The sequence below is a fragment of the Trachypithecus francoisi genome, unplaced genomic scaffold, assembly GCF_009764315.1.
Source record: "Trachypithecus francoisi isolate TF-2019V2 unplaced genomic scaffold, Tfra_2.0 Lachesis_group13, whole genome shotgun sequence".
NCBI lineage: Eukaryota > Metazoa > Chordata > Mammalia > Primates > Cercopithecidae > Trachypithecus > Trachypithecus francoisi.
In genome coordinates, this window is record NW_022681458.1 from 412288 (window position 1) to 439682 (window position 27395).

Consider the following 27395-nt stretch of genomic DNA (forward strand, 5'->3'; position numbering starts at 1 on the left):
AAAGAGGTATCTCAGTGGGATTTTGTTCTATGTTTCCCTAATGATTAGTGATGGTGGGCATCTTTTTGTGTGCTTCTTGGCCATTCGTTTTTTTTTTTTTTTTGAGACGGAGTCTCACTCTGCTGCCCAGACTGGAGTGCTGTGGCCGGATCTCAGCTCACTGCAAGCTCCGCCTCCCGGGTTCACGCCATTCTCCTGCCTCAGCCTCCGGAGTAGCTGGGACTACAGGCGACCACCACCTTGTGCGGCTAGTTTTTTGTATTTTTTAGTAGAGACGGGGTTTCACCGTGTTAGCCAGGATGGTCTCAATCTCCTGACCTCGTGATCCGCCCATCTTGGCCTCCCAAAGTGCTGGGATTACAGGCTTGAGCCACCACGCCCAGCCCATTCGTATGTTTTCTTTGGGAAATTTTCTATTAAAGTTGTCTGTTCTTCAATTGGGTTGTTGTTGCTGAGTTGTAGGAGTTCCTTATATATTCTGGATAGTAAACTCTTATCAGATATATGATTTGCAAGCATTTTCTTCCATGGGTCCTCTTTTCTCGAGAGTGTCCTTTGATGTGCACAAGTTTTAATTTTGATGAAGTTCAATTTAATTTTTTTTTGTGGCTTGTGCTTTTGGTGTCACATTTCAGAAACCATCGCCAAATCCAAGATCACGAAGATTTTTTCCTATGTTTTCTTCTGGGAGTTTTATAGCTTAAGCATGGGTTTGGTTCTATGGATTGTGCTTTGGTATTGTATATAAGAACTCTATTCCCAGGTCACAAGAATTTTAGATGTTTTCACCAAAAAATTTTATAGTTTTTTTTTACATTTAGACCTATGACCCATTTATATCATTTTTTGTATAAAGCATGTGGTTTGAAATTGCTTTTGGTATATGAATGTCCAATTGTTCCAGTGCCCTTTGTTGAAAAGACTATTCTTCTCTCTGTTGACTTGCTTTTGCACCTTATCAGAAATCAGTTAACCATATGTGTGTGGCCCACTGCTGGATCCTACTGTTCAAATGACCTGTGTATATACCCCTTTACCCCAACGACACTGCTTATAGGAACGCTTAAAAGTGAGGAGTATGATTTAACTTTATTTTTCTCTTTGAAAATTGTTTAGACTATTATAGTGTCTTTGCTTTTCATACACATTTTAGAATCAGCTTGTCTATGTCTTGTCATAGCTTGTCCAGACCAAGAGACATCTGGGCCAATTTTTTTTTTGAGACAGAGTCTCGCTCTGTCGCCCAGGCTGGGGTGCGGTGGCCGGATCTCAGCTCACTGCAAGCTCCGCCTCCTGGGTTCCCGCCATTCTCCTGCCTCAGCCTCTCAAGTAGCTGGGACTACAGGCGTCCGCCACCTCACCCGGCTAGTTTTTTGTATTTTTTAGTAGAGACGGGGTTTCACCGTGTTAGCCAGGATGGTCTCGATTTCCTGACCTCGTGATCTGCCCGTCTCGGCCTCCCAAAGTGCTGGGATTACAGGCTTGAGCCACTGCGCCCAGCCGCCCTTGCAGAATTATAACTGAGACTGGGTAGTTTATAAAGAAAAAGAGGTTTAATGGCTGGGGAGGCCTCACAATCATAGCAGAAGGTGAAGACATGTCTTACGTGGCAACAGGCAAGAGAGAAAATAAGAACCAAGCAAAAGTGGTTTCCCCTCATAAAACCATTAGATCTCGCAAGACTTATTCATTACCCTGAGAACAGTATGGGAGGAACCGCCCCCATGATTCAATTATCTCCCACCAGATCCCTCCCACAACACGTGGGAATTATGGGAGCTACAATTCAAGATGAGATTTGGGTGGGGACACAGCCAAACCATATCACTGGTCTTTCCTAATCCACTTGCTGCTATTTACTGCTCAGAAACCTCAAGTATCTGCTCTACAAGTTGCGTCCAGATTTTATAGCTGCATTCCACAGGAGAGGCAGGTGGAACTTGCTTACTCCATCTCACCTGGAATCGAAACCCTCTTGTTAATTTTTACTAGTGTGAAAATGGCATTGTAGTTATATTTTTAAAGCCCTTATGTTTTAGAGATGCAAACAAATATATATGGATTACATATTTACTTATTTATTTTTATTTTTTTGAGACAGAGTCTTGTCCTGTCACCCAGGCAGGAGTGCAGTAGTGCGATCGGCTCATTGCAACCTCCGCCTCCGGGTACAAGTGATTCTCCTGCCTCAGCCTCCCAAGTAGCTGGGATTACAGGCACCCACCACCACGCCCTGCTAATTTTTGTATTGTTAGTAGAGATGGGTTTCACTGTGCTGGGTAGGCTGGTCTTGAACTCCTAAACTCTAGTGATGCACCTGCCTTGGCCTCCCACAAGTACTGGGATTACAGGCATAAGCCACTGTGCCCAGCCTGGATTAAATTATTTTTTTTAAGCCACAATGAGAACTTTTTTTTAAAAAAAAGTCAGATTAGCAAGGATAAAGAAGTTTGTTAATGGAAAGGCAGCAGGAGGCGGTGGTGTGGACACCACAGCGAGCCTTCCTGGGTTCCAACCCCAGCCCCTCACCTTCACAAACCTGGCCTCGAGCTGCCGCTAGCCTCCCTCAGCTGTAATGGGGACAGTCATAAACCCTTCTCCCAGGGTGTGGTGTGGACAAAATGAGTTGAAAGGCGGAAGCACTTAGAACCTGCGAGTGAATCTGAGCTGGCTGTTACTTACCCCAGGGGTGGGGAGAAGGGTGCAGCACCATGGAGGGCAGTCTCCTGTGTCATCATTTTCAACACTTGTACCTGTTGACTCAGCAACTCTCCTTCTAGGAATCGTTCCTATAGGATCTCACGGAGGGCCCCTTCAGGGTTCACGGTAACAGCAAAGGTCAGGAGGGCCCTAAATATTCACCTACAGGGACACGCTCCATGATGGCTCAGCGCTGATGTGTTTAGAATAGAGTCCTGTGCAGACGTCTTCTGTTCTATTGTGGGAATCTAGGTCTATGTTGTGCAGAGGGAAGGGCACTGCCGGCCACCATGTGTGTAAAAATAGAAGAATACACATGTAGGTGTGCCTGCCTCTCCACGCACAGACGCTCCACAAAGGCCCGGAGGGGCCAGCAGTGGTGCCCCTGAGAGAGAGCTGGAGACAGGAAGTATGCGAGGGCAACTCAGTTTTCACCAAGTATCTTCTCTTGCTTTTTTTTTTTTTTTTTTGAGGCGGAGTCTCACTCTGTCGCCCTGACTGGAGTGCAGTGGCCGGATCTCAGCTCACTGCAAGCTCCGTCTCCCAGGTTTACGCCATTCTCCTGCCTCAGCCTCCCGAGTAGCTGGGACTACAGGCGCCCGCCACCTCGCCCGGCTAGTTTTTGTATTTTTAGTAGAGACGGGGTTTCACCGTGTTAGCCAGGATGGTCTCGATCTCCTGGCCTCGTGATCCGCCCGTCTCGGCCTCCCAAAGTGCTGGGATTACAGGCTTGAGCCACCGCGCCCGGCCTTCTCTTGCTTTTTAACTAATTTTTTTTTTTTTTTTTGAGACGGAGCCTCACTCTGTCGCCCAGGCTGGAGTGCAGTGGCGCAATCACAGCTCACTGCATCCTCGGCCTCCTGGGCTCAAGTGATCCCCCCCACCTCAGCCTTCTAAGTAACTGGGACCACAGGCAGCTGCCACCATGCCCAGTTAATTTTTAAATTTTGTGTAAAGGCAGGGTCTCCTTATGTTGCCCAGGTTGGTCTCAAACTCCTGGGCTCAAACACTCCTCTTACCTTGACCTCCCCAAGTGCTGAGATCACAGGCATGAGCCACCATACTGTCTTTTTTAAATTTTTTTTTGTGGGCTCAAGCAATCCTCCCACCTCAGCCACCTAAGTAGCTGGGGTTACAGGCATACCACCATGCCTGGCTAATTTTTGGAATTTTTTGCAGAGACTGGGTCTGGCTATGTTGCCCAGGGCTGGTCTTTAACTCCTGGCCTCAAGCAGTCCTCCCACGTCAGCCCCCTGAGTAGCTGGGGTTACAGGTGTGGGCCACCATGCCCCACAGGGCCTTTCTTCAGCAAGTTTTCTTCATTTTTTCATCGAATTATTTTACTCCCACAAACCGCAAATAAACAGCCCCCACAAGGGTTTATCACTCCTATTTAGAAATAAAGAAATTTTAATTCAAAAAGGTTAAGTAACTTGCCAAGGCCACACAGAGATCTGTGCCTGACGCTACCACATACATCCCTCTTCCTGGGGAGAAGTGAGTATGTGGGAATAGGAGGCAGCAGTCTGGGGACTTGGATTTTATTTAACTATGTTCTACTGGGGAACCTGGAGCAACCAACCTCCGTGAGTTACACTCAGAGTCCAGGCAGCTGTGGCTGAAGCCTCCCTTCTGCCTGAGGCCAGGAGGGGCTGCTGAAGGCTCAGATGTGCCGCTTTTCACCAGGGAGATCTCGCAAGACTTATTCATTACCCTGAGAACAGTATGGGAGGAACCGCCCCCATGATTCAATTATCTCCCACCAGATCCCTCCCACAACACGTGGGAATTATGGGAGCTACAATTCAAGATGAGATTTGGGTGGAGACACAGCCAAACCATATCACTGGTCTTTCCTAATCCACTTGCTGCTATTTACTGCTCAGAAACCTCAAGTATCTGCTCTACAAGTTGCGTCCAGATTTTATAGCTGCATTCCACAGGAGAGGTTTTATGCAAACCCAGGGAGGGTTTATGTCCTAAGTGCAGCTACCTTTGGTTTTTCACTCACTCCATGTGAACACGTCCTAGTTTGTCCCATGGCTCAATGGGACTCTTTGTTTATAGAAATTCTTCTTTCTGCCAGGCGCGGTGGCTCACGCCTGTAATCCCAACACTTTGGGAGGTTGGGGCGGGCAGATCACGAAGTCAGGAGTTCAAGACCAGTCTGACCAACATGGTGAAACCCCATCTCTATTAAAAATACAAAAATTAGGCCGGGCGCGGTGGCTCAAGCCTGTAATCCCAGCACTTTGGGAGGCCGAGACGGGCGGATCACGAGGTCAGGAGATCGAGACTATCCTGGCTAACACGGTGAAACCCCGTCTCTACTAAAAAATACAAAAAAACTAGCCGGGTGAGGTGGCGGGCGCCTGTAGCCCCAGCTACTCGGGAGGCTGAGGCAGGAGAATGGCGTAAACCCGGGAGTCGGAGCTTGCAGTGAGCTGAGATCCGGCCACTGTACTCCAGCCTGGGCGACAGAGCGAGACTCCGTCTCAAAAAAAAAAAAAAAAAAAAAAAACCAAAATTAGCCGGGTGTGGTGGCACATACCTGTAATTCTAGCTACTCAGGAGGCTGAGGCAAGAGACTCGCTTGAACCTGGGAGGTGGAGGTTGCGGTGAGTCGAGATCATGCCATTGTACTCCAGACTAGGTGACAGAGTGAAACTCTGTCTCAAAAAATAAAAAAGTAATTATTCTGTTTCATTTTGCATATTTCTATCACTATGTTTTCAAATTATCTAAACTTTAAAAAAATTTTTTTTATTGAGATAGGGTCTCATTATGTTGCCCAGGTTGGTCTCAAACTCCTGGGCTCAAATTCTCCTCCCGCCTTGGCCTCCCAGAGTGCTGGGATCACAGGCGAGAGCCACGCTCACCAGGCTCTTCCTCTGCAGCGTCGTCTGCTGCGAATCCCATCCTGTGTATCTTTCATATCACACATTATAGTTTCAACTCTAGAAAATTACTTTCAGGCATTTTTATAAGGTCCATGTTTCTACTTTTCTCATACGTAAAATACAGTTATAATAACTTTTAATATACTTGTCTGTTAATTCTAACATTTGTGTTAACCACGAGTTGTTTTTGATTGGTTGATTTTTCTCCTCAAGGCTAATATATATATATTTTGAGATGGAGTGCAGTGGCGCAAACTCGGCTCACTGCAACCTCCGCCTACCGGGTTCAAGAGATTCTCCTGCCTCAGCCCCCTGAGTAGCTGGGACTACAGGTACGCGCCACCATGCCCAGCTAATTTTTGTATATTTAGTAGAAACGAGCTAATTTTTGTATATTTAGTAGAGACGAGGTTTCACCATTTTGGCCAGGATGGTCTTGATCTCGACTTTGTGATCTGCCTGCCTTGGCCTCCCAAAGTGCAGGGGTTACAGGCGTAATCCACTGTGCCCAGCCAAGGCTAGTATTTTCCTGCTGTTTGTATGCTGGTAACTTTCCATGAGATTATCATTGTCATGTAATTTACTTGGTTGGGTGCTGCATATTTTTGTATTCCTATAAATATTCCTGAGCTTTGTTCCTGGATGTAGTTAAGTTACTTGGAAATGGTTGAATCTTTTCAGGTCTTGGTCTAAGATTTGTTATGCAGGAACAGAGTAGTTTTCAGCTGAGGGGTAATTGTTCCTTTAGGGTGCTAGATAAAATACAGAACACACAGTGGAATTTTAATTTCAGATAAACAACAATGTTGTAACATAAATATTAATATATCCCCTGCAATTTTTTTTTTTTTTTTTTGAGATAAGGTCTTGCTCTACTCCCCAGGCTGGAGTAGAGCAAGTTCACGGCTCACTGCTACCTCTACTTCCCAAGCTCAAGTGATCCTCTCACCTCAGCCTCCTAACTGGGACCACAGGCATGTACAACCACGCCTGGCTCATTTTCTTAATTATCTGTAGAGATGAGATCTTGCTCTGTTGCCCAGGCTGGTCTCACACTCCTGGGCTCAAGCTATCCTCCCACCTCAGCTTCCCAAAGTGCTGGGATTAGAGGCATGAGCCACCACGCCTGGCCCTGTCCATTTTTAAATTGGATTATTTGTATTTGTATTATTGCATGGTAAGAACTTGTTAAAATATCTATCTTGGATACACGTCTCTTATCAGATAGATGATTTGCAGATACTTTCTCCCATTGGGTAGGCTGTCTTTTCACTTTCTTGATGGTGTCCTTTGAAGCATACAAGTTTTCAATTTGGTGAATTCGAATTAATCTGTTTTTAAATTTTGTCTCTTGTGCGTTTGGTGTCATATCTAATGAGCTATTTTATAGTTTTAGCTTTTACATTCAAATTCATGATCCGTTTTTAGTCAATTGGGTCTAACTTCATTGTTTTGCATGTGAATATCTAGTTGTGTGTGTGTGTGTTGGATGTGTGTTTGCGTGTTGTGTGTGTTGGGGTGTGTGGGGTGTTGTGTGTATTAGTGTGTGTGTTGGGTATGTGTGTGTGTTGGGTGTGTGGAGGTGTCTGCGTGTTGTATGTGTTGGTGTGTATGGGTGTGTGTTGTGTGTATGTTGGGTGTGTGTTGGGCATGTGTGTGTGTTGGGTATGTGTGTTGTGTGTGTTGGTGTGTGTTGGGTGTGTGTACGTTGTGTATGTATTGGGAGGTGTGTTGTGTATATGTGTGTGTTAGGCATGTGTGTTCGGTGTGTGTATTGGGTGTGTATATTGTGTGTTGTGTGTGGGGCGTGTGTTGTGTTTGTGTATTGGGGTGTATATGTTGATGTTGTGTGTTGGGTATGTGTACTGTGTGCTGGAAGTGTGTGTTGTGTGTTGGGTGTGTGTATGTTGGGTGTGTGTGTTGGTGTGTGTTGTGTTGGGTATGTGTGTATGCTGTGTATGTGCTGGGATGTGTGTTGGGGGTGTTATGTGTGTTGGGTGTGTTGAGTGTGTGTGTATGGGGGGGTGTGGTGTGTGTGTGTTATGTGTGTTGGGTGTGTGTATGTGTGTGTTCAGTGTGTGTGTTGGGTATGTGTGTGTGGTGGGTATGTGTGTGTGTGTTTGTTGTGGGGGTGTGGGCACAGAGCTTACCTGCCCTCCCCGGGCATGCTGCCCTCCAGGAGCTTGCACATGATCGGGGGTACCTGCAAGATCCCAGCACCATTTGTTGAAAAAATTACTCCTCCCCTTTGTTCACTGGTTGAAACAGGGCTAAAACAAAAAAATTAAAATAAAATGATTATTTCCCAACTGAATTGTCTTGGCATACTTTTAAAAAATCAACTGATCGGCTGGGCGCGGTGGCTCAAGCCTGTAATCCTAGCACTTTGGGAGGCCAAGATGGACGGATCACGAGGTCAGGAGATCGAGACCATCCTGGCTAACACGGTGAAACCCCGTCTCTACTAAAAAATACAAAAAACTAGCCGGGCGAGGTGGCGGGCGCCTGTAGTCCCAGCTGCTCAGGAGGCTGAGGCAGGAGAATGGCATAAACCCAGGAGGCAGAGCTTGCAGTGAGCTGAGATCCGGCCACTGCACTCCAGCCTGGGCGACAGAGCGAGACTCTGTCTCAAAAAAAAGGAAAAACCTTTACTTTTATGACCAGGCAGCAGTCCATATTGCTGTCTTTGCACTCAGTGGTTTAAAACTAAAAGTGATTCCGACATTTTCTGAACTAAGACTTAAGTGCAGCTTCCCTTTCTCTTCTCCTACTTCTAGATGCCATTTTTCTTTTCTTTTTTTTTTTTTTTTTTGAGACGGAGTCTCGCTCTGTCGCCCAGGCTGGAGTGCAGTGGCGCGATCTCGGCTCACTGCAAGCTCTGCCTCCCGGATTCACGCCATTCTCCTGCCTCAGCCTCCCATGTAGCTGGGACTACAGGCGCCCGCCACCGTGCCCGGCTAATTTTTGTATTTTTAGTAGAGACGGGGTTTTACCATGTTAGTCAGGATGGTCTCGATCTCCTGACCTCGTGATCCGCCCGTCTCGGCCTCCCAAAGTGCTGGGATTACAAGCGTGAGCCACTGCGCCCGGCTTCTCAGGTCATCCTTCTAATTTACGTTGGTCTCTATTGTTCATGCTGAAAGTCTTCCCAATACACAATATCCTTAGCAGTCTTAAAGAGACTAAAACTGAGGTGACAGGAAGCTCACAAGGAGTCTGCATTCAAAAGCAGGACTTGTCAAGTGCTGGGCTTTGCTGTAGAAAGACTGGGTAGGAAGCCCATTGTCAGGCCAGCCTAAAGCCCAACCTACAGGGGTGTCTTTTTCTGGAATATTCCCACATTATTTATGCTAGGAAACCCTGCTGCTGTGTGATTTGTGTGTGTTTGAGGGGATGGAGGGATGAGGAGTGGGAAGCTGCTGACTCATGCACACACCTGTCTCCATGGTGTCTCTGCTGTCGTCCTCCTCTCCCCCAGCTCCAGCCCCCCACCTTTCCAGGGCTCTCTCTGTATGCAATGAAGGGGGCTCAAGTGAAGGCTTCTTCCCCCCATTTCACTGTCACCAAGCTTTACCTCTGGACATTTGTGGCGTTCACCTGCTGGGAGCCCACTCCTTTTTCTGAACAGTTTCAGGGTTTAGCCTCCCTTCCTGAGCGCCTTTTGACAAGTTATCAGGTCTGGCAGGGAAAGAAGAACAAGCTCAAGCGCCCAGTCTCTTATCTTAATCAGAAGGGGAACCCAGGTCTAATCCAGATGCTGTTATGCTGTCTCCTTTCTGGGTTTCATTTCCTTGTCTGTCAAACCAGAAGGAGGATTGGCCAACTCACACTTGACCCAGGTTGACACAAAGTCCAACTCCAGCTTCTCTCCACTCCTACCTGAATCCCCTGCAGCATACAAACAGGACTCAGGAGACCTGGCTTCAATCCTGTCTTTGCCATATTCTGATTGTGGCCTTGGGCCACAATCTCAGTTATCCCTTGCCTGCCTCGGAGGGCTGTTGCAGTCACCAAGTGACTGGACCTGAGGGTGAGCTGCCTAGGGGCTCAATTGTGAGTGTTCCTTCCACCCACCCAAGGTCAGCCTTGTCAATAATCAACACAGTGACTCTCTGAGCGCCTGCCAAGGGCTAGGCCCGCCACAGACGGTGTTATTCTCACGATCTACAAGAATATCACTATTAGCTCCCTATTCCCAAGGAAGAAAGTGAGTGCCCAGAGAAAAAACTAAAATTTCTTGGAGGTGAAAAATAGAGACGAGGCTCGGTGGCTCACACCTGTACTTCGCAAGCACTTTGGAAGCCTGGGGCGGGAGGATCACTTGAGCTCAGGAATTTGAGAACAGCCTAGGCAGCATGGTGAGAACCTGTCTCTACAAAAATTAGCTGGGTGTGGTGACATGCCTGCGGACCCAGCTACATGGGGAGCTGAGGTGGGAGGACTGCTTGAGCCTGGGAGGTCCAGGCTACAGTAAGCCAAAATTGCCCCACTGCACTCCAGCCTGGGTGGCAGAGTAAGACCTTATCTAAAAAAAAAAAAAAGAAAGAATCACCGAAAAGAAAATTTTTATATGAAAGTTGAAAGATACAACCAAACAATAAGGCCAAGCGTGGTGGCTCATTCCTGTAATCCCAGAACTTTGGGAGGCCGAAGCAGGCGGATCACGAGGTCAGGAGTTTGAGACTAGCCTGACCAACATGACCAACATGGTGAAACCCCATCTCTACTGAAAATACAAAAATTAGCCAGGGGTGGTGGCGCACACCTGTAATCCCAGCTACTCAGGAGGCTAAGGCAGGAGAATCACTTGAACCTGGAAGGCGGAGGTTACAGTGAGCTGAGATCACGCCACTGCACTCCAGCCTGGGTGACAGAGCGAGACTCTGTCTCCAAACAAACACACAAACAAACAAAAATCCCAAAGAATAACAGAAGTATACAACAACAAAAAAGAAATGGAAAATATGAGAAACAGGAAGAAGGGCCTGGAAGGTCAATGCAGGAAAAGACATGGTGATGTTCAAGTCCAGACGGCAGCTTGGCAAGACAGCAGCCAGGAGCAAAGTATTAACAATTGGCCACAAACAGATAAAGGCTGAAAAACTCTTCTAGGCACTTTTTTTTTTTTTTTGAGACGGAGCCTTGCTCTGTTTCCCAGGTTGGAGTGCGGTGGCACAATCTTGGCTCACAGCAACCTCCAACTCCCAGGTTCAAGCGATTCTCCTGCCTCAGTCAGCCTCCCTAGTAGCTGGGACTGCAGGCACGCACTACCATGCCTGGCTAATTTTTTTATTTTTAGTAGAGATTTCACCATATGGGCTAGGCTGGCCTCGAACTCCTAACCTCAAGTGATCTGTCTGCCTCAGCCTCCCAAAGTGCTGGGATTACAGGTGTGAGCCACTGCTCCCAGCCTCTTCTAGACACTTCTGAAAAGTGCAGCAATTACTGACCACATGAAGGCCAGAGATGCAGCAGGCATCTATTTACACACATTCAATACATGTATTACCTTCATGCATTTACACATTCATTCAACAAACTCACTGAGTGCCTGTCATGGGCTGGCATGGTCCTGGGCACAGCTCTGCTTGCAGGAAGCCCACTGCCTCCTGGGGAGTCAAAGCACAAACAAAACCAAGTCAGTACGTAAACAAGCAGGGGTGATGAGACGGGGACCCAGAGGTTCAAGAGGCTGTCCTGAATGCATGACAGGCAAACATGGCTTCTTAAAGGACTTGGCAACGCACCATGAGAAAACACGCACCAGGGAGCAAAGAGAAACGCCAGAACCCTCTTGAGGAAGGAGGGGTGTGAGGAGGTCTGGATAGTCATCTGTGCTGAGCCATCATGGAAACTGACAGCCTGTAAGGGTGGACACAGAGTGGAGGAGAGACAAATCTTCCTCACCGGACAGGTGGGGATCCCTGCGGTGCACCAGGGGAATGCACACAGGGGGCACTATGACCTGGTGGCCCACGGGGCAGGGGGGCGCACCAGGTAGCCTTGGGCTCTGCAAGTCCCTCCCTGACCTTGGGGAGGTGACCCCAGTGCCACGACGGTTTCCAGCAGCAGTCACTGTCCTGGGCGCGTACCGCGCTCTAGCCTAGGTGGGTCCCACAACGGTGTGACCAAGGATGTCCTATGATCACCCCTTTACAGGTAAGGAAACTGAGGCAGAAGATGCGAAGCTCGCCCAAGGAATGGGCTGTGCAGGTAGCTTCTCCAAGGCTTGCTGCGCCCTGGCCTGTGCGCATGATCCCGGGCGGGGTCTCAGTGCGATCAGGGGCTTTGCGGTGTGACCAGCGCCGGCTTATCTCCGTGGCCGTGAGGACAAGGCCAGCAGCCTGGGCGGCCGCGGTGGATCCTCGGGGCGAGGCGGGGAGGGCGCAGGGCCTTACTGGCCGGCTTGGACCAGGGCTGCGCAGGGCAGAGCCCAAGGGAAACGCCGCGCGGCCGCCGTCACGTCGGAGACGACGCCCCGCAGGCGCCAGCAGACGCAGAAGGCCAGCGAGGGCGAGGCACGGAAGGCGCGACGCGACAACGACCACGTGCCCCGCCCGCCCCGCCGCGCGGCCTGCCGGGAGACGCAGTCCAAGCCTTTCGGGAGCCGAACTCGGGGTCCCAGAGAGCCTCGCGGCGCGCATGTGAGCCTCGCCCCTCTCTCGCGGCCTGCTGGGACTTGTAGTCCAACGCCAGCAGGCTTCCGGGCCCGGAGTGGGCGTTGGGACTCAGGGTCCCAGAGAGCCGTGCGCGGGCTGCGACGCCGAGTACGGCCCTCGACGTCGCCTCCTCCGGGCTTTCTCCTGTCGCTGCCGCCACCGCCGTTGCTTCGCAGGCTGGGAGGCCCGGGGTCCCCGGGCGAACAGAGGCTGCGGGTGGGAGCCTTCGCGGGCGCTGCAGAGCGGGCCGGGGGAGGCCGGGATGGAGCCCCGCGGAGGTGGGCGCGCTGCCGGGCGCGCGCTTGCGGCGATTGGGGAGGGGGCGGAGGGAGGGGCCCGGGGCGGGGCTCGGTGGCGGGGACTCCGGGGCGGAGGCACCGGGGCGGGGGCACCGGGAGGAAGCTGCCTCGGAAGAGGTGGGGGCGGGGACGGGAGGGGCGGCGAGCGCCCGGGAGCCTGGGCGTTAGGCCCGGGCGTGGCGGGGCCCCGATGGCCTGGGGGTCTCCTGGGGCCCCCCTCCAGCCCGCCGCCCCGGAGCTCGGTCTCAGATGACTGAACTGGGCGCCGACCGCTCCTGCTGTCCCTCGCAGTGGACTGACGCCGCAGGGGCCAGCGAGCCGGCTCCACGCCTCTCCGCGGGATCGAGACGCCTCTTGGGGCTGTCGGCGGAGGGTCTGAGGCGGCCCGGCCATGGCTCACCTCCGGGAATTTGCCAACCAGGTGAGGAGGGTGCAGCAGGAAGACGGGCGGTCTCTCACGGAGGGGCGCCCGAGCTTCCCGGGGGTTCAGAGGGGACCCCACGCCGGAGCGGGCAGTGGGGTGAGGGAAGGAGCGCGCGTCGTGCGACCAGCGGAGCGTCCTGAGATGCGCGCAGGGCGGCCCCCGGGCTCTGCCGTGTGCTTGTGGCGTTTTGCGTGGTAGAAGCTCGCGGACCTCTTGAAACCGAGCCCCGGGTGGCTCCGCCTGTGCGAGGGCGGTGGAGGTGCGTGAAGACACCGGCTCAGGGACGGGACGCTGCCCCCAGCGCGGGCGGGAACCTCTTGTCAGCATCTGAAGGCAGCGGAAGGTCAGGGGCCGCACTGCGCCCTGAGCCCGGGCCACGGGTCGTTCCGGCCGTGCTGGCCGTGCTGGGCTGGGCAGGGGCCGTAGAGGAGACCCTGATGGGCGCTGAGGGGCTGGGAATGTGGAGAAGCCGATCTGAGCGGCCGGTGTGCGGGGAAAGCAGAGAACACGTGTGTGCTTTGGCCCAGGGGAAGGTGGAAAGGCTGCTCTGTTCAGAACCGTTTAACCCCTGCTACGGGCGGTTGCCCGAACAGGAGGCTCGTCCTTCTTCTTTGAAGAAGGCGTTTCCACTATGGAGCCACCTTGAAGCGTCTGGTGGGACAGCCTCGGAGGGAACCACTACAGCGAGCCTTAGTCTGGAAAGAGGAGCAGCTGCTGCCGCCACAGGGCGTGCCAGGGAAGGAGGGTGGAGACAGCCAGCCTGGGACCTGGGGACTGGCATTGTGTACCCCTCCCCATTTTTTTGACTCTGGCTGCTGGGTGTTTTTACGTCTTAGCGTTCGGTTTTGCTCTCCTTGATGCCTTGGCTCTGCCTAAGGTGTTGGAATCGCTGCTAAAATGTGTGGCCCTCCTTGTTCACTCCTCTGTGCTGAATTCTTGAGAGTTGGGTGTGCAGTGGAACAGGAAGGGCGTCTGTCCGCATAGGGGCAGGAACTGGAGTCAGGGCTGCTTTGGAGGAAACTGGACCAGCCTAGAGACCCGGAACACCATGTGCAGCTGTCGGGCCAGGCAGCCTGGACCTGCGCGGTCACAGATGGGACTGGGGCTTGCTGACTGATGCTGAATTAAGCTAACAGATTTTTTGTTTGCTTTTGACTTTCTGTATCTGGTAACTTACATGACTAAGGTGCTGGGAGAAAAATCTGTCACCAGTTTATTTTATTTTTATTTTTTATTTTTTTGAGACAGAGTTTCACTTTTGTTGTCCAGGCTGGAGTGCAATGGCACAATCTCAGCTCACTGCAACCTCTGCCTCCCAGGTACAAGCGATTCTCCTGTCTTGGCCTCCCAAGTAGCTCGGATTACAGGCGTGTGCCATCACGCCCAGCTAATTTTGTATTTTTAGTAGAGACGGAGTTTCACCATGTTGGTCAAGCTGGTCTCAAACTCCTGACCTCAGGTGATCTGCTTGCCGTGGCCTCCCAAAGTGCTGGGATTACAGGCGTGAGCCACCGCGCCCGGCCACCAGTTTATTTTTAAGAACTGCAGAAATAGCTCCTTTGGGTCACGGGATGAGAAATTGGAGCTCTGAGGTGCCCTGTGACTGTGTGCTGTTGGTTCTTGGTGCTATCAGACCCAGGGAAGGGAGTGTGGGCACACTGGAGAAGGGAGTGGGCACATTGGGGAAGGGAGTGGGTGCACTGGGAAGGGAGTGTGGGCACACTGGGGAAGGGAGTGGGCACACTGGGGAAGGGAGTGGGCTCACTGGGAAGGGAGTGGGCACATTGGGGAAGGGAGTGGGCACACTGGGGAGTGTGGGCACACTGGGAAGGGAGTGTGGGCACACTGGGGAAGGGAGTGTGGGCGCATTGGGGAAGGGAGTGGGCGCACTGGGAAGGGAGTATGGGCATAGTGGGAAGGGAGTGGGCGCACTGGGGAGGGAGTGTGGGCGCAGTGGGAAGGGAGTGGGCGCACTGGGGAAGGGAGTGCGGGCGCACTGGGGAAGGGAGTGCGGGCGCACTGGGGAAGGGAGTGCGGGCGCACTGGGGAAGGGAGTGCGGGCGCACTGGGGAAGGGAGTGTGGGCAGTGGGAAGGGAGTGGGCGCACTGGGGAAGGGACTCCAAAGGTAGGAAGCACCTTTTGTCCTTTTAGGGGTCCTTTGTCCCAGCCTGGATGATGAGACTTGACTTCATACAGTGGCAGAAAACCTGAGGGGCTGTGGTTTTCTCCTGAGATGGTTGCCATGGGGTCCTGTGGACCTGTGCGCAGCCCCTTTGTGGGAGAGGGGGGTGCATTCCCCCCCAGCCTGTGCTCCTGCCTTAGGCTTCTCCCCTCTACCTGGCCAGTTCCTGCCTGGCCCTGGAGGGCTCGAATGGCTGTGGGGTGCCAGGGTACTGTATCGTCACTCAGCTGCTGCCTGTCAGGTGGCAGCTGGGGATGTCTCAGCTGTGTGTGCTGGGTTGTTCGCTTTGTTTTGTGGAGCAACACTGACAGCAGACACATTGACAAGTGCAGGCCCCAGACCTGGCAGCCCCAGGGCTGATGTGGAGAGCAGGTGTCCACCGCCAGAGTCATTTGAGTGGCCTGAGTGATCGTCCGGGCCACAGCTGCTGCTACATCCAAAAGAGGATCCACAGCCTGCAGGCCAGGGGCCCACTTACCCTTTCTTCTCCAGGTGGGGGTGGGGATGGCTTGCCTTGGCTTGGCCTGCGATGTCATTGTAGGGCCAGGATCACAGCCAAGAGGGTTCCTGTCATACAGTTTCTGCTTGGACTCATGAGCCCTGGCTCTGGCTTGGGGTCCACTGTGCTCTCCTGCTCTGAAGCAGTAGAGGTGCCCACCCAGGGGTTTCCCTTCTTGGGCTGCTGTGATGGAGCAGACTCAGCTCCCGGCCCTGTGTGGAGAGTAGCATGGCCTCAGCAGGGAACAGAGCGAAGCAGGAGGACGCATCATCCATAGAGGCCTGAGGAGTGGGAAAGAGATCCCTGGGAGTCAGAGGCCTGGTGGTGCTGGGTAATGCTGCCAGGCCATGGCCCTGCCTTCTCCAGGCCCTCTCTTAGGCCACCTTAGACAGGAGTAGACAGGGGGTCACAAGCTCAGGGCGCCAACCAGACCTCCTGGAGTCCCCCCCGGAGGACTCCCTTGGGGTCTTTCCAGGTGCCTGGGCAGGGTTGGGTTTAGGCTGAGGCCAGGCCTGCAGGCTGATGACTTGGTGGAGCAGTGTCCCAGGGCCCTGAGTAAGCGCTGATGGACTGAGCAAGCGGAGGATTTGGCAAGGTGGCACTGGGCCTGCTGGAGGAGGAGCAGGCAGAAGAGGGGCTGCTTCTGCGGATCACGAGGTCAGGAGTTCGAGACCAGCCTGGCCAACATGGTGAAAACCCGTCTCTACAAAAAAAAAAAAAAATTGGCCGGGCATGATTGTGGGTGCCTGTAAGCCCAGCTACTCAGGAGGCTGAGGTGGAAGAATCGCTTGAACCTGGGAGGCGGAGGTTGCAGTGAGCCGAGATCACACCACTGCACTCCAGCCTGGGCGACAGAGCGAGACTCCAGCTTAAAAAAAAAAAAGAGGGGCTGCTTCTTAACCTTGTCCTGCACCTGGCATCCAGGACTGGGCCAGGAATGGGTGGTTCTCCACCAGAAATGGAGCACACAGGGAGGAGGAAACGGAGATGATGCTCTCCATGGCAGGAGGGCGATATTTTAACACTGATTGCTTACCCATGACAGCTTGTGGGCTGATGAGCTGATGCTTTGACATGCACCTGTGGTCCCAGCTACTCAGGAGGCTGAGGAGACCAGCCTGGGCACACAGCAAGACCCCCCATCTTAAAAAAAAGAGAAGATTGCATGTTCTGGGCTGACTTTCCTTTCAGATGGGGGCTGGTACTGATCTCATCTGTGCCGCCCACCCCAGCCTGGAGAGGCTGAGCGTCTGTGACTTGTCAGCTCTGAATTTTTGTTGGCTTCTCTTTAGAACACATGGTCAGCAGTAGTGGTGGGGCTGGGGGCAGACACAGCTCACCTTGGCCAGCATGACCGGAGGGACCCCAGGCAGCACTCAGCTCTCTATCCGGCCGAGTTTCTTGACCTTGGCTTTGGGGACTCCTGGTAGTAGGTGGGCTCAAGGCACCCCCTGCTGTTTCCTCCAGTGGTACTGGCTTTAGAACTGGGCTGCTGGTACTGATGAGGGAATGAGAGAGGTCACTTTTCATTGGACCAACTGTCTCAACTGGCCAGACCTTTGGGCTGAGCAAGGGTCTGTGTGTACACTGCAGTTGGCCTGCTCTAGCTGCTGCATGGAGGCCACGTGCACACCCCCAGGCCTTGACAAGTCAGCCTTGCAGGGAAGGGTTAGGTGGCCTCTGGCCCTCCCCTAACTGCCTTTCCTTCCCCAGAGTTCCTGTCACCTCAGGGTCTGGTGCTCAGAAAGGGATGTGTAGCAGCATGCTTCAAGGTGGGGGCCTGTGTGCCGCCCCTTCCACCCTCCTGCTTACAAACCCTGGGAGGCCAGCTAATTGGCAGTGTCACAAGGAAATGTCGCCTTGGGCTGGTGCAATGTCCAGGTGGTTTCAGCCAACTCCTCTGCTGGGCTTAGGCCTGGGGTGGACCCTGCACACAGGTGTCCGGGGGTGAGCGTGGGGGCTGTGTGTGGTGTACCCCATCCTTGGAGGGCATGGTCTCCCCAGGCCCAGGAACGTGGAGGGCACCCCCATCCAAGGACCTGTCCTGTCTTCAGCACCAGAGTGAGTTGGGCCTCAGTGTTTTGGGGGCATAATTAGTCGTTTTGCCTTTTTTTTTTTTGAGACGGAGTCTTGCTCTGTCACCCAGGCTGGAGTGCAGTGGCGCGATCTTCACCTCCCGGGTTCACGCCATTCTCCTGCTTCAGCCTCCCAAGTAGCTGGGGCTATGGGCGCCCGCCACCACACCTGGCTAATTTTTTGTATTTTTTAGTAAAGATGGGGTTTCACCGTGTTAGCCAGGGTGGTCTTGATCTGCTGACCTTGTGATCCGCCTGCCTCGGCCTCCCAGAGTGCTGGGATTACAGGCGTGAGCCACCGCGGCCAGCCCGTTTGGCCTTTTTATGCTCTGCCACATTAAATTGGCATCAAGACCCTTGATGTTGTGGGGGGAGGGGCCGTGCATGGTGGCTCACGCCTATAATCCCAGCACTTTGGGAGGCTGAGGTGGGCAGATCACCTGAAGTCAGGAGTTCAAGACCAGCCTGGCCAAGATGGTGAAACCTTATCTCTACTAAAAATACAAAAAATTAGCTGGGGGTGGTGGTGCATGCCTGTAATTCCAGCTATTTGGGAGGCTGAGGCAGAAGAATCGCTTGAACTCAGGAGGCAGAGGTTGCAGTGAGCTGAGATCGCGCCACTGCACTCCAGCCTGGGTGACAGATTGAGACGCCATCTCAAATGAATAAAAAAAAGTATCGAGGCCTGAGGACACACCTCTCCTGGCTTCCCCTGGACTCTGGGCCTGGGTCACAGACCAGGCACCTTCCACACCGGTGGCTCAGAAACTTTCAGGCATTGCTTCATTAAATCTGAGGACTGTGGGAGGCAGCTTTCTGCATCAAGAAAGCATCAGTTTCTGACCCCGCGCTGGTGTAGCTGTCAGGAGGACTTACGTAGGGGTGAGGGAAGCCCTTTCTAAATATGTGGCTTTTAGGAGTGAAGGAGAGCTTGGTTAACACCGAGAGTTTTTTGTTTTTGATGAGTATTTTTTTTTTTTTAATTTAAAAATTTTTTTTGAGACAGAGTTTCACTTGTTGCCCAGGCTGGAGTGCGATGGCCTGATCTCGGCTCACCACAACCTCCGCCTCCTTGGTTCAAGCGCTTCTCCTGTCTTGGACTCCCAAGTAGCTCGGATCACAGGCAGGTGCAACCACACCCGGCTAATTTTTTTGTATTTAGTAGAGATGGGGTTTTACCATGTTGGTCAGGCTGGTCGTGAACTCCTGACCTCAGGTGATCCACCCGCCTTGGCCTCCCAGAGTGCTGGGATTTCAGGTGTGCACCACCAAGCCCGGCCTATTGAGTTTATTTTTTAGTGGTTTCAGATTTATAGCAAATTAAGTAAGAGCTCCCAATCCCCTCACCCCCAGGGGTATTCACCTATTAACATCTCTCATGGGGCTGCCTGGTAGGGTTAGATGAGGCAACCTTCATGCCTTGTCATCAGCTAAGGTTCCTGTTTCCAGCAGGTTCATTGAGCTGGCCTGGCCTCTTTATACTTTCTGGGGACTTTTTCCCTTGCATGGAAAGTCGAATTTAGGTTTAGGTTTTTTTTTTTGGAAACAGAGTTTGATTCTTCTTGCCCAGGTTGGAGTGCAATGGTGCGGTCTCGGCTCACTGCAACCTCTGCCTCCCGGCTTCAAGCAATTCTCCTGCCTCAGCCTCCCGAGTAGCTGGGATTACAGGCGTGAGCCACCACGCCCAGCTAATTTTTTTGTATTTTTATTAGAGATGGGGTTTCACCATGTTGGCCAGGCTAGTCTCGAACTCCTGACCTCAAGTGATCCACCTGCCTCGGCCTCCCAAAGTGCTGGGATTACAAGGCGTGAGCCACCGCACTCAGCCAAGTTTAGGTTTTAAACAAAAAGGGGTAAAGGAAGAAACCAGGGAAGAATTGAGGCGCACTCGCTCGGACTCCCCCTTCCCTACAGGTCCCTTCCTCCCCAGCAGGGCAGCCTCTGCCTGTCCCAGCCTCTCGTGACCGGCACTGTCTGCCCTCTGTCCCCACCGGCCCCGCAGCACTCTCGAGTGGACCCTGAAGAGCTCTTCACCAAGCTTGACCGCATCGGCAAGGGCTCGTTTGGGGAGGTCTACAAGGGCATCGATAACCACACCAAGGAGGTGGTGGCCATCAAGATCATCGACTTGGAGGAGGCCGAGGATGAGATTGAGGACATTCAGCAGGAGATCACCGTCCTCAGCCAGTGTGACAGCCCCTACATCACCCGCTACTTTGGCTCCTACCTAAAGGTGCCTGTTGGGGGGAGGCGGCGGCCCTGCTGGTGCTGTGCCCGGCCCTCTCTTCCATGTCAGAGGGACTGAGTGACATGCTGGAGGGTACAAGGCGGCCTTGACAGTTCAGTGCATGCCCTCCAGGAAATTGCCCTGGGCAGGCAGGGTGCGAGCAGGATCCACGAGGGTCATTCGGCTCTGAGTGGCCATTGGGACCCACTCGCCTGCCTGTGGTAATGCAGTGAGGACACCCCTGCTGGCAGTGGTGAGGGCCTGTGAGGAGCAGGTTTCTGGTGGTGCCAGGGTCTGGGGTGTAGGGAACGCTGTGGCCATCCTGCCCGGGAGGATGACGGGTGTGTTGGGCCATGTGCTTGCCAGCCATGCCCTCTTCCCAGCCCTGTAGAACTGGCTCAGCAGCCTGGTTTTTGACGGGGTCTTGGTGAAGTAGACTCAGCCACTGCTCTGTATACTCGATCCGTCCTCTGAGCATCTGTAGCAGGAGAGGAGCTGGGCAAGGCCGAGGGAGCCCTTTCCTGTTTAGGGTTCTTGGCAGGGATGGGACCGGTGGGGCCTGGGCCCTGGCTGACTCTGGCCTGACTCCCACCCTGGAGCATGCCCTTCCTCTCGCTGCCAAATGCTGATGGGTTTGTCTCCGGTCCCAGAGCACCAAGCTATGGATCATCATGGAGTACCTGGGCGGCGGCTCGGCACTGGACTTGGTGAGGCATAGGCCATGGCAGTGGGGGGTCATGCAGTGTCTGAGTCCCCTGCTCCTCAGACTCATGGGCTCCAGGGGCCACCTCTCGTTTGGTGTCATGGCACATTAGGTGTTAATTAGGAATCCTCTAAAGCAAAAATGAACTGCCATCCGCACGTCTGCCCAGTTGGTGCTGAAAGGGGTCCTGGCCTGTGGGAGTGGGCGGGGGCAGGCATGCTGGGACATGGCTGGGAGCCTGTTTTTCTGTTACACGACAGTAAGGTGAAGCTGGTTTATATGCTTTAGAAGGAGCCTCCACCACCCCACTCCCATCTGAAACTTGGTTGTGTTTGAGAAGTAAAGGAACGTGAAGTCCCCAGCTATCTGCAGGGACAGCCCTCCCCGGTCAGAGAGACAGGAGAACTCAGGCATTGGGCCTGGGACAGGAGCTGAGGCCCTGCTGTCCCACCTTCCTCTCCAGCTTAAACCAGGTCCCCTGGAGGAGACGTACATTGCCACGATCCTGCGGGAAATTCTGAAGGGCCTGGATTATCTGCACTCCGAACGCAAGATCCACCGAGACATCAAAGGTCCTGCTGGGGGTGGATGTGGCTCTTGTAATGTCCTGAGCCCCCCTGACCTTAGAGAGGCTGGGGCCGGTGAGGGGCAAGTGGTTAGTGGTACCCAGGGTCTGGGGTATAGAGAACCCTGTGGCTACTCTGAAACTGAGCAGTTCTGTCTTGCTGCATTTCTAGAAGATACTGTTTGTAACAGTTGCCTTGTACGCTGAGGAAACCAGCTGTGGACCGAGTGTAGGAACGGCCATGCTTAGCCAGAGTTGTTGGTTCCCTGTGGCTCACAGCACAACAGCAGGTGTAGGCTTGAGTAGCCCCAGTGTGTGGTCTGGCCCTGCTAAGTGCGGACATGAGGTTGGGCCAGCCTGTGGGGAGGGACTTGCCACCAGCACTGAGTCATCTCTCTCATGTAGGGGACAAGTCTGGTGGAGCAAGGGGCTTCCTGGCAGGCCCATGTGGGCCACATCTTTGGTCAGGGTCACCTCTGTGGTAGCCCCCAGTGGGCGAAGTCGCTTGTTGTTGGGATTTGTTGTAAAAGCCAAATGCAGGGAGAGCCCTGGAGCTCGGAGTGGAGACCTTAGGCTCCTTCTGGCAGTGCCCCTGCGGCCCTAGGTGGCCCTGGGTTTGAGAGTGGCAAGGAGGGCTGAGGTCCTGAGGACAGCCCTGCTGTGCCCTAGGAGGCCAGGTAGATGATATCCTGGCCCTTCTCAGGGGGCCCTGGGTGGAGCCACGTGGAGCCTGGGATGACGTCTGCCTGTCCTGTGTCAAGCAGCTGCCAACGTGCTACTCTCGGAGCAGGGGGATGTGAAGCTGGCGGACTTTGGGGTAGCAGGGCAGCTCACAGACACACAGATTAAGAGGAACACGTTTGTGGGCACCCCCTTCTGGATGGCGCCTGAAGTCATCAAGCAGTCAGCCTATGATTTCAAGGTGGGTGCAGTGGGTGGGCGGGCGGGTGCGGGCACCACGCCTGACTGGGGTCCTCAGGGCAGCGACAGTCCTTGTGTTCTGTCCAGGCCGACATCTGGTCCCTGGGGATCACGGCCATCGAGCTGGCCAAGGGGGAGCCTCCAAACTCTGACCTCCACCCCATGCGTGTCCTGTTCCTGATTCCCAAGAACAGCCCTCCCACACTGGAGGGCCAGCACAGCAAGCCCTTCAAGGAGTTCGTGGAGGCCTGCCTCAACAAGGACCCCCGATTCGTAAGGCCCGCCTCTGGCCTGGCCCCTTCTGGACGGGCATATGGAGGGAGGGCATTTGCTTGGGGTGGGCAGCACAGCCCGGAGGCCTAGGCCCCCCAGCCTTGTAGCTGTGAGGACCCGCCCCAGTCCAGGCTGCATCCCATTTGCTTCCCTGAGGCAGAGCTTGGCTGGGCCCAGTGACTGGTGTTCCCCTGACCCCGCACAGCGGCCCACGGCCAAAGAGCTCCTGAAGCACAAGTTCATCACACGCTACACCAAGAAGACCTCCTTCCTCACGGAGCTCATCGACCGCTATAAGCGCTGGAAGTCCGAGGGGCATGGCGAGGAGTCCAGCTCCGAGGACTCTGACATGTAGGGGCCTGGTTTATCCTCATGGTGACCCTGGGTGCTGTGACGTGGGTGGTCCCCACTCCAGAAGCTGGGGTGTGGGCCCTAGGGGTGAGGGTGACCAGATATAGTGTTGGGCAGGGACCCCCTTAAGGCTGCAGGACAGGGCCTGCTGAGGCCTCAGTTGGACCCCATGGCCTGGCAGAGCGCCACCCAGTACCTTGGGTTTCCCTCGGCCGTGAGGTGTGCCCTGAGGCCCTTGTGCCTCCTGGCCCTCTCCCCGCTGACCCTGGCAACTCTTCATCCTCTTCAGTGATGGCGAGGCGGAGGACGGGGAGCAGGGCCCCATCTGGACGTTCCCCCCCACCATCCGGCCGAGTCCACACAGCAAGCTTCACAAGGGGACGGCCCTGCACAGCTCACAGAAGGTCTGTTCCCGGCCTGGCCTCTGCCTGCTGTGCACCCCTGGGGCCGTGGAGGGGGCCTGGGTGCGGGACCCAGCTTTGTCCACCCAGTGTCTGGGGCTTGGACAAGGAGCTTGGGAAAGGCAGGGGTGGTCTGAAGCCCACTGTGGCACTGGGCCTGGTGTGGAGACCCCAAGCCCCAGCATGTGCTGGGAAGATGAGGGCCTGTTAGGAGCCAAATTTGTGAGGAGAGGGTGGGAGTCGCAGGCCCTCAGAGTCAGGCCATCTGGGAGGCTTGATGGTTTTGGGGCCAGCCCTGGGCATGTGCCCCGACAGGCTGCTCCCAGTCTCCATCCCGTCAAGGCTAGAGCCTGGGCAGGGATGGGAGTGCCCTGCCTGTCGCCCGCACTGCCCTGCTCACTGTGGGCCTCCACTTCCTTTGCAGCCCGCAGAGCCTGTCAAGAGGCAGCCAAGGTCCCAGTGCCTGTCCACGCTGGTCCGGCCTGTCTTCGGAGAGGTGAGAATGGGGCTGGGGCTGGGCCTGGAGTCCCGCCAGGGACAAGGCTGTGACGCTGTGCCATGGAGATGTGCCCCTCACAGTGCCGTGGGGCAGTTTCAGCTTCTAGGTTTCCTGCAGCTGATTATGGGCTGGGTTTTCTGAGTGGAAGAAGCAGAATCTGCTGTGATGACTCCTTTTGTACTCCCAGACCTGCCAAGGTTCTCTGGGTTCCCAGAGTGACTTTTTTTTTCTTCAAGTGCAAACACAGATGACTCTTCCATAGAGAAAGCAGAGAAGATGTAGTCGGGGTCCATCCAGGGCAGGTGCCTCCCTGGTTAGTCACATGACCCTGCATCAACGTCACCATTCTCAGAAATGTGATGCAGCCAGGAGCTCTGTGCCCAGGGCGTGGCCAGTGGGCTTGGGCCCAGGTGTGCCCTCCAGGAGCCCCACCTGGAGCCTGGGGAGGATGGAGGATGTGGGTGAGAGGTGGTGACAGGAGAGCCTGCCTGAGGATGGCAGAGGGTGGAGCAGTCGAGGGACACTGGCCCCAGCCCATGTGGAGGCCCCAGTGAAGCAGCCACTCAGGCCCAGGTCCCGGGCAGCCTGCTGACCTAGCCACAGCCCCCTGAGGGTGGGTGACACCCGGTGACAGGAGGCTCAGAGCTGGTGTCTTGATGGAGGTCAGATCTGGGCCTGGTTGTGCAGTGTGCTTTGGGAGTTTCTGGGCTTCGTGTTTTTGGGTCTGATCGGACCCATTCAGTGGCTTCCATGACCCTCAGCTGGGAGGAAGCCATCTGGTCCCCTCCTGAGAACTGAGGCCAGAGATTCCCTGGAGTGTGGAGGGAGGGTAGGGGCTGTGGGGAAGGACCACTGGAGTCCCCATTGGCAGGGCAGGCTTCCTTGGGCCACCTCACTTCCTGGCTTGCTGAAGGGCTCCCGGGTCCTAGGCAAAGGCCCTGAAGGCCTCCAGCATGACTCTGGCCAAGCAAAGGAGCGGGCTCCCCGAGGGCCTGTCCTGGGGTCCAGGGTCAGGCGAGGTGGTCTCTCCATAGCTCAAAGAGAAGCACAAGCAGAGCGGTGGGAGCGTGGGTGCTCTGGAGGAGCTGGAGAATGCCTTCAGCCTGGCCGAGGAGTCCTGCCCCGGCATCTCAGACAAGCTGATGGTGCATCTGGTGGAGCGAGTGCAGAGGTGAGGGTGGCCGGGCCATGGGGTTGGGGAGAGCACCCCCGCCAAGCAGCAGCTGGACATGGGGTGCGGTCCAGTGCTCACTCGTGGGTGTGGCTGCACTGGGAACTACATGGGTTCGCTTCACTCCGGGAAGGGGCGGCGTGGCATCCTCTTCCTTGTTCGGACCCAGCTTACAGGGCCATGGAGACTTTGGGGCTGGAGAGAGTGGGCAGGGCCTTTCCAGTCTAAGTGTCTGAGGAGTGTCTCAGGGTCCCGGCCTCAGTGGCCACACGGCTGTCCTCAGCTGACCTCTGCCACCTAGTGGCTCCTAGGAGCTGCTCTGACACGCTGGTGGCAAAACATCAGAGCTGCCCCTGTGCTGACTTGAGTCCTTAGTAGAGACAGGGCAGGACAGATACTGGGCCCTCCACTGCCCAGTGGATTTAGGGTCCAACTGCCATGCCGCCGGCAGATGCCCTAAGTCCTGGTCCACACCCAGGGACCCCTTCCTGGCACCCCTGGGCAGCAGCTCTGGGGGTGGGGTCTGGGCCAATCAGTGCTGCTCCTGAGACCCTGTGCATTGGGGACACTTCAGACCCACGTGGTGTGGTGGCTTGTCAGGGCTGCCACCGCAGACTGCACACCCAAGAGGCCGTCAGGAGCCTGGGCACAGGTGCAAGCACACAGCGGTGGGCTCTTTTCTCTGCAGGTTTTCACACAACAGAAACCACCTGACATCCACCCGCTGAAGCGCGCTGCTGTTCAGATAGGGGACAGAAGGTCCTTTGTTTTTGTTCTGAGCTCCACAAGAACTGTGCTGACTTGGAAGGTGCCCCGTGCTGTTTCGTGCCTGCAGGGACATGTCAGATCCTGTGGGCCTCACATGCCAGGTCACCGTCTCCTTCCACCCCTGCAGTGTGCTGTTCTGCACGTCAGGGGATGCTGTTCCACATGTCCCCTGCCCTCCTTCCTCTCCTGGCCCAGCAATAGAGCTCATGGGGGCTCCAGCAGCCAGCGTGGTCCTCATGAGCTATGCCTGGGTCTTCTGCAGACTCACATAGCCCTATGGCCGCTCAGACCAAGGCGCAGAGCAACTATCAGGGCAGCTCTGCCTCCTCCTCCCATGAGGTGGGGAGAGGCAACAGGACAGCCCCCGCAGGAGTGCCCTGGCCGCTATCCTCCCAGGGCCCATGATGGCCATAGATTTGCCTTGTGGTGTTGGATCAGGTACTGTGTCTGCTCATAAGTACTTGTGTCATCCAGAATGTTTTGTTTTTTAAGAAAACTGAATTTACTTGTTTCCTTAAATATTCTGAGGTTAATATGTTAGTTTTCATAGAACATTGAGAGGCCCCTGCCACTTTCAATAAAGACCTGACTTGGAGACATACAGGTGTGTGGGGGGGGCAGGCCCGGACCATGCAGGGCTGCAGCGTCCCTGGTCCCGAGTCCTCATCACGGCACTCAGAGACTGCAGCCCAGCCCCCCCCCCTTCAAAACTTCCCTGTGACTGATGCCTGGGCTCTGCTTGGCCCACTGGAAGAACAGAGCAGGCAGAGGAGTATGCAGGTGGGGAGATGCTGTTTATTTTAAATCAAATGTGTGTGAACAAAGCAGTCACCTGTCTACTTCCCGTTGGAAGGAATGCTGGGCACTAATAAATTAGAGGACCCCACCCTCCCAGGGCACAGGGGGACTTTGGTTTCTGCTTTTCCAGAGGTACATGGGGAACAAGCGTGGCTTCTGCTAGACTTGCTGAGCTGTGTGACCTGCCGGGCAGGCCCCTGGGGCTGCCACTTGGTTCACCAGATGGAAGGTCAGCATGGCTGTGCCACACTTGTCTGAGAGGGTCCTGGCAGTGGGTATGCAGGGTGTATGGCAGGGCCTCTTTTCCAGTGCTTGCTCTAGGCCAGTCCTCAGCAGAGACCCTGCTCTGGGGAGAGAGGCAGGGTGTGCCCAGGCTTTGGTCCGATGCCCAGAGCACCGCTCAAGCCCTGTCTGTGTCTATGAGCCAGGGGCCTGGGGGCCGAGGTGTGAGCGGCTCCATGCTCGAGACCTGCACATTTTTCCCAGGGCCCCAGATAGCTGGCAGCATGCACTAGGCCTTGGGTGGAGGCATGAAGCCCCTCCCAGATGTTACATGAGGCCCACCCACACTGTTGGTGCCAGTGGGGATCCGATGAGACTACAGCCACTTCCCATCTGTTGAGAAGCCTCAGGACAGAGGCCACCTCTGTGTCCTGCTGTTCTTTGTAGTTGTGTCCAAACCTGGGCAGGTTGAGCGTCATTCCTCCTTTCCCCTGACCATCTCCTCCAGCCCTGAGGAGGGTTGGGGGCCATCCTGCACGATGCTCGGGGCCCTCCCGGCCGAGCTGCTGGCTCCCTGGATCACCTCCATCCACCTGGAGGAGAGGGCGGCTGTCAGACCAGTAAGCCAGCTTGTGCTCAGACACTGTCCCAAGAACAACCCAGGTTACGGGACAAGCAGGACAAAAGAAGGGTTAAAAACCTGGGGCCGGGTACAGTGGCTCACACCTGTAATCCCAGCACTTTGGGAGGCTGAGGC

General features: G+C 54.7%; 2 protein-coding genes across 12 annotated transcripts in view; one reads left to right on the forward strand and one right to left on the reverse strand.

The window, feature by feature from the left end:
• The first annotated feature begins 12286 nt into the window (after positions 1 to 12286).
• STK25 (serine/threonine kinase 25) lies at positions 12287 to 26517 on the forward strand. Of its 6 annotated transcripts, none has more exons than XM_033229484.1 (12): positions 12287 to 12475; positions 12850 to 12979; positions 19742 to 19972; positions 20617 to 20673; positions 21133 to 21241; positions 21999 to 22156; positions 22225 to 22428; positions 22634 to 22779; positions 23069 to 23183; positions 23605 to 23676; positions 24714 to 24850; positions 25539 to 26517. In XM_033229484.1, exons 2-12 carry the CDS (start codon positions 12950 to 12952, stop codon positions 25576 to 25578), a joined length of 1299 nt encoding a protein of 432 aa, XP_033085375.1. In that variant the 5' UTR covers positions 12287 to 12475; positions 12850 to 12949; the 3' UTR covers positions 25579 to 26517. The 6 variants fall into 6 exon arrangements, with proteins under 6 accessions (XP_033085375.1, XP_033085377.1, XP_033085371.1 ...); XM_033229486.1 differs by having other exon boundaries at positions 22243 to 22428; XM_033229480.1 differs by having other exon boundaries at positions 12290 to 12537.
• FARP2 (FERM, ARH/RhoGEF and pleckstrin domain protein 2) overlaps positions 26400 to 27395 on the reverse strand; it is a 147552-nt gene continuing 146556 nt past the window's right edge. For all 6 annotated transcript variants that reach the window (XM_033229477.1, XM_033229473.1, XM_033229475.1 and 3 more), the window contains one exon: positions 26400 to 27231. In XM_033229477.1, the coding sequence (XP_033085368.1) occupies positions 27114 to 27231 (118 nt within the window). In that variant the 3' untranslated portion in view covers positions 26400 to 27113. The remainder of the gene's footprint in view (positions 27232 to 27395) is intronic.